The 6,645-nt window shown below is 49.3% G+C and overlaps 1 protein-coding gene across 1 annotated transcript in view; it reads right to left on the minus strand.

The window, feature by feature from the left end:
* Positions 1-463, minus strand: part of LOC310789135 (NACHT, LRR and PYD domains-containing protein 3-like) — a gene marked incomplete at both ends in the record, with an annotated part of 107,516 nt that extends 107,053 nt beyond the window's left edge. The window contains one exon of the mRNA XM_083650728.1: positions 281-463. Coding sequence (XP_083506854.1) covers positions 281-463 — 183 coding nt within the window. The remainder of the gene's footprint in view (positions 1-280) is intronic.
* Between the last annotated feature and the right edge of the window lie 6,182 nt (positions 464-6,645).

Genomic DNA, 6,645 nt, shown 5'->3' on the forward strand with positions numbered 1-6,645 from the left:
TCTCCGCCCGGGACATCTTCCAGCGCTCTCACCACACGTTTCGTCCCGAGCTCGGTCACCGTCAAACTCCGTTATCCGTTATTTCAGAGAAATCAGGCAGGCAGACTCTCACATCTCAACTCTACCTTCGTCCCACGGACAGACAGGTGGGCTCTCCCTCCGCTGCGCGCAATCGGACGCGTAAAAACGTCTCCAAAAGCGCTGCGTAAAAGTTCCTTAACAGACACGGTGACTTGGTTCCACTTTTAAACGGGTGTCGGCGGTCAGTGTTGCTCTCTACCTGCCCCTCTCCTCCCCTGTCTCCCTGTCCCTCTCCGCGTCGTCTGTCGGGCGGCCAGCGCAGCTGTGGGCCGGCGCCATGTTTTGGAGGAGGAGGCGCCTGGAGAGCACAGCAGAGCGAGGCTGGAGACACGGGGGCGAGCGTCAAGCGCGCAGCCGCGCACACGGACACGCAGGCGGTCATAACGGAAAACAGGCGATTTCACCTTCAAAATAAAAGCGTGCAATGTGATTTTCAGGTTGGAGCAACTGTGTTCGACCGAGTAGGTGTTTTTGTTTTGTAAATATGGCCATGTTGATAGAAGAAGAAGAAGAAGAAGAAGAAGAAGTCTCCCATCTGCAACGATTAATCGAATAGCTGTCAGCTATTAAATTAATCACAAACTATTTTGATAATCAATTATTACTAGGAATCTCACGCGCATAGGCTCGCCCGCTGCGCGGGCTCACGGCCTTGCCTGGCCTGCAGCTCGCCCACTGCACAGATGACATCACTGATGACATAATCACATCACGTCATTAGGTAATTAGGGCAATCACCTAATTAAAAAATCCGGCTCTGTCAGGTCACCTGCACGGGTGCTCTTTATAGACGCTTTTAACTTGACAACAAAAACATTCTAAATTGAACCCCCACTCACTTCCTGTTGCAGTGTTTGCTATGGACATAAAAGAAAAAAAACATTCAAGTGCAGGACTGACCATTCCGTGAAAACCGTCTATACAGCTGAGCGGCGAAAACAAAAGTAACGATGTCGAGTGAATATTTCTGCAGTTTGCCGAATGCTGAGAAAAAGGACGTGCTGTGGGGTTGCGCTCTGGTGAAAACCGTCTATACCCCCTGACCGTTTCAGCCCGATCGCACGTAAAACGGCATAGCTGTGGCTGGCCAAAATTCTGCTCACACGCACGCACACGGACACTTCTCATTTGTATTATTATATAGGAGCGGTAACGTCCCCGTCTTTCAGCTTCTTTGTCGCAAGAGACCGGGATTGTGTCCCGACCTGTTCCGTTTTTAACCGTGAGCCGAACTTTATCCAAGTTACAATGTTACAATTTCACTTAGCAAAGCGAAGTAGATCTGAGCTTTATACAACACAAGCAATGATCTAGTTTCTAGTCAGAAGACAACAACATGAGGAAGTGCCATCATGAGGCCAAGCTTGAGTCTGAATGGACCCAGGTGTCACCAGGCAGCACAGAGTGCAGAGGATTTATTCATCATTCATGTCCCTCATTCATCATCATTCATGCTATTAACATTCATGTATCTATCATCCCTTTTTCATCCTTTCATCATTCATGCTCATCAAGTGTGAAGGTGTTGGTGAAAGAGCTGCAGGGTCTGGAGTCTCTTCTTAAAGATAGAGAGAGAGAGACTCAGCAGATCAGATGGAGTTTGGTAAGTCGTTCCACCACCAGGGAACTACAGAGGAGAAGAGTCTAGCTAGTGACTTAGGGCCCTTTAGTGGCGGACGTGCCAGGAGCCTTTCATTGGCAGAGCGTAGTGAGCGGGAGGGGGTGTCGACCTGAATGAGGGAGTTCAGGTAGGCAGGAGGGGGTGTAGACCTGAATGAGGGAGTTCAGGTAGGCAGGAGGGGGTGTAGACCTGAATGAGGGAGTTCAGGTAGGCACGAGGGGGTGTAGACCTGAATGAGGGAGTTCAGGTAGGCAGGAGGGGGTGTAGACGTGAATGAGGGAGTTCAGTTAGGCAGGAGGGGGTGTAGACCTGAATGAGGGAGTTCAGGTAGGCAGGAGGGGGTGTAGACCTGAATGAGGGAGTTCAGGTAGGCAGGAGGGGGTGTCGACCTGAATGAGGGAGTTCAGGTAGGCAGGAGGTTGTGTAGACCTGAATGAGGTAAGCGAGTGTCAAGGCTTTGAATTTGATGCGGGCAGCCACAAGGAGGCAGTGGAGGGACATGAGCAGCGGTGTGACATGTGTTCTTTTGGTTGAAGATCAGACGTGCCACCGCATTCTGGATCACCTGCAGAGGTTTGAAGGTGCATGCAGGCAGGCCTGCCAGTATTGCAGTATATGCGTGAGAACACAAGAGCCTGAACCAGGAGTTGTGCTGCGTGCTCAGACAGGTAGGTTCTAATTTTCCTCATGTTGTACAGCGTAGTTGTACTGTAGTTGCCTATAGGGCCACTTATGGTCACCTCATGTGGTGGTAATGAGGGAGGGGCAAGCGCTGCTTTTTCACTTTCCCCATCCAGATTCATCTTGCCGGTCATGGGAATTGAACCAACGACCTTCCGGTCACAAGCTCGCTTAAACCTTTAGGCCACCACTGCCTTTATGAACAACAATCACGTTGCTGTGTTTTGTTATGAATCAACTTTATTATTAACAGCATTCGTAGCCTACTCTTTATATTCTATTAGTTTCACTGCTTTACTCAGAAATGCCAGTATCTTCGTTAACGGAGCTTTTATTTTGAAAGTTGTGACAGGAAGTGCTGTGTGCTGTCACTCTTTCTGTCTTGACTGTGGTGCAATCAGAGGCGGCACGGCTCCCTGCGTGACGTCACCACTGCAATTTAATGTCTGCCCATAATTAGTGAGGAACGGCTCCGGGCTGCGTGCCAGCCTGCTCAACATAAAGACATTTAAACTGGTAATAATGTCTGAGATTTACCGTGTGTGTGTGTGTGTGTGTGTGTGTGTGTGTGTGTGTGTGTGTGTGTGTGTGTGTGTGTGTGTGTGTGTGTGTGTGTGTGTGTGTGTGTGTGTGTGTGTGTGTGAAAGAAAGAAAGAAAGAGAGAAAGTGGCAGTGACTACTGAAGATAGCTCAGAGGTGCCCAAATTCTTTCCTATGAAGGGCCACAACACAAGTAATCTGGATGGACGGCTGTGGGCCAAAAGTAAAAAGTGAAATTACATTAAATATATTATATTTTATAGACAATTTACATTCTGAATCTAAAATGAATAAAAAGTAAAAATAAAAACCCTATACTCTTTCCCCTGTTTAAGGGGCTGCTCACACATGACGTGTGTATTTCAGAAGCCAATGTTCTGCAGTTCATTCTCTGGACGCGTTAGGAGTGCTCAGACCGCACCTGGCGTTTAAGCGCTCTTGGCGTCTAGTGTTTTTGGGCGGAGCGCTCTGGGCGTCTCAAGCTGAAAAAAGTTCAACATTTGGAGGAAAAGCGCGCTGCTCGTCAGTGTCACTCCTCCTACCTCTTCTCCTGCCAGGGGGATCTTCAACCTCCGCTGCTGCCAGAATTGCCAATAATCTGGCTTTCATGTTTACAGTGCGAACAATCATCAACAACAACAAACAGAAAAAAACAGACAAAACTAGCTGGCTACCGTCCGTGTGACCGTATTGTGTCCTGACCCGTGCTGCGCGTGGCTACAGGGAAAAAACAAACAAACAAACAAACAAACAAACAAACAAACGCTCCGTGGCTGTGGTCTGTGCGCGCTGGAAGCGCTCTCAACATGATTTCCAAAGTGTTCTGATCTGAAATAAACACGTCCTGTGTGAACAGCTGCTAACAGTCATTTTGTTTGAGTTAGATTTAATTAGAGCTGATTGTAAAAAAATCATGTTTCTTTTTGGGAGCATAAAGACATGTAAAGCGAAAGACACCTTTCTGGCAGAAAGTGCATGCCAGTCAAGGTGTGTAGGCCCTAACCCTACCGCGTTATTATGGATCCCACTGGAGTTTTGGGCAGAACATGCCCTGTGCCCACCTACAGTATATGCAGCATTCAAGCGCCGGGATTGGCCTGGAGCGACCCTCTCTCTCAAAGGAGAAGGCTCACACATACAGTGCACATCTCCCACACACTCTGCATCCAATGCGTCATAATAAGTAAATCATTATATTACAGTCACTTATGTTCCTTAAAGAGCATGGGGCAGGTTAGAGACCCCAATCAGTCAATGTGTAGGTGAATTATGGAGGAACTCGATTTTCACATTAAGACACTTACATATACACTACAGTGACTTCTGGGGTCGTTTTACTTTTTTAACTTTTATTTTGACATCTTGGATCCCAAAACTCCGACGTCACAGTGGGGAGTCGCCAGGCATGACCGTCTGTCCCTCTGTCTGTCCCTCTGTCTGTCGTCACTTAGGTCAGGGCTGTCAGTCACACACTATGGATGCTAACGCCGGTTTTCAGGAGGAAGAGGAGGTAGCAAATGTGTATGTACATGAATACGATGGCCTCAGCCTAATTTTGACAGTGAAAGAGAGCAGGAACAGCCCAGCTATGAAACAACGGACCGCGGAGAGAGTTGAGAAAGCAAGCGAGGCGAGCGGAGGCGGGCCGAGGTGCGGACTGTAATTCGATACACACACACGCACGCACGCACGCACACACACACACACACACACACACACACACACACACACACACACACACACACACGCGCGCAAAAGTGACGTATGTGTCCAGCCATCTGGCCGAGTTTTCGAAGTCCCGAACACAGTGAGAAAACCTCCCGAAGCTGCTGTGCTGCAGCGGGGTGCATATTGTCCGGCCAGCCGACCGAGAGGCATGCGAGCCGGGCACAGTTGGGGTGTGTGAGGTGGCTGGCTGTGGAGGTGGCGGTTTCTCCTCCTCCTTCTTTCTCCCGCACAGCAGAGCAGACCCCAGGCTGCACACAGCCCGGCGCGGCGCAGAGCAGAGCAGAGCAGAGCAGAGCAGAGCAGAGCAGAGCAGAGCAGAGCAGAGCAGAGCAGAGCAGAGCAGAGCAGAGCAGCGGTGCTGTGCTGTGCGGGGAGGAAAGAGCCGCAGCCTCCCCCTCCCTCGAGTGAAGAGAGAGCGTGTCACACAGCGTAGACACACACACACACACACACACACACACACACACACACACACACACACACACACACACACACCACACACACACACACACACACACCCACACACACACCGAGAGAGAGAGAGGGGGACTGACGGACGGCCCCTCCACTCGCTCTTTCCCCTCCCTCCCTCCCGGAGCGAGTGAGAGAGACGAAAAAGAGAGATAGAGAGCGTGTCACCGCGCAGACAGCAGGTACACACACACACACACACACCGAGTGAGAGAGAGAGAGCGAGTGAGAGAGAGAGAGAGAGAGAGAGAGAGAGAGAGAGAGAGAGAGAGAGAGAGAGAGAGAGAGAGAGAGAGAGAGAGAGAGAGAGAGAGAGAGAGAGAGAGAGAGAGAGAGAGAGAGATAGAAAGAGTGTCACGCAGACAGGCAGCAGCAGCAGAGTGGAGCTGACTTATCTGCATGCAGGAACCTGGCGACACCCGACCCAAAACTCACTGACAACGACTTACTACAGGCAGCTACTGACTAAATGACTAACTATATACTAAAAACTAACTAGTGATTAACCTACCAACTAACCGACCGACTAACTGGCTGACTGATTGACTTTGACTAGCGTAGTACCTGACCTGACTATCTGTCCTGAATATGCGACTGATTTGACCATGCAGTGGGAGGGGAGAGGGACACACGCACGCGGGAGCCACTCCCCACTGTGACGTAGCAGACTTTGTCTTAACAGAATAAAAGTCTGTTATTTCCTTCTGAAAAAGGAAGGTGTTTTTCTCCATATTTTTTTTCAAACTTTTTTTTTTTTTTTTTTAATGATGCATTAACTTTTCAAATGGACATAGGGACAAGGTTAAGTATACATTTAGCAAAGGAATTACCCTGCTCCATGCTCTTTAAAGGGGGACTTACAGAAAAGATGCAGAAGAGTGTCTCCTCTTGTCTCACTATACTTTGGCTGTGTTCAGACCGGAAATATATCGGAAACGACATCATGACACTTTCCCCCGCGTGGTGGTGTGCCATGAACCAACAGAGTGACTTATAACAGCTAAGAGGTGTCCATGGCACGCCGGGTGGTGGTGTGCCATGAACCAACAGAGTGACTTATAACAGCTAAAAGGTGTCCATGGTACGCCACGTGGTGGTGTATCATGAACCAACAGAGTGACTTATAACAGCTAAGAGGTGTCCATGGCACGCTGCGTGGTGGTGTGCCATGAACCAACAGAATGACTTATAACAGCTAAGAGGTGTCCATGGCACGCTGTGTGGTGGTGTGTCATGAACCAACAGAGTGACTTATAACAGCTAAGAGGTGTCCATGGCACGCTGTGTGGTGGTGTGTCATGAACCAACAGAGTGACTTATAACAGCTAAGAGGTGTCCATGGCACGTTGTGTGGTGGTGTGTCATGAACCAACAGAGTGACTTATAACAGCTAAGAGGTGTCCATGGCACGCTGTGTGGTGGTGTGTCATGAACCAACAGAGTGACTTATAACAGCTAAGAGGTGTCCATGGCACGCTGTTTGGTGGTGTGCCATGAACCAACAGAGTGACTTATAACAGCTA

This window comes from Poromitra crassiceps, assembly GCF_964638095.1.
Source record: "Poromitra crassiceps genome assembly, chromosome: 14".
Lineage (NCBI taxonomy): Eukaryota > Metazoa > Chordata > Actinopteri > Beryciformes > Melamphaidae > Poromitra > Poromitra crassiceps.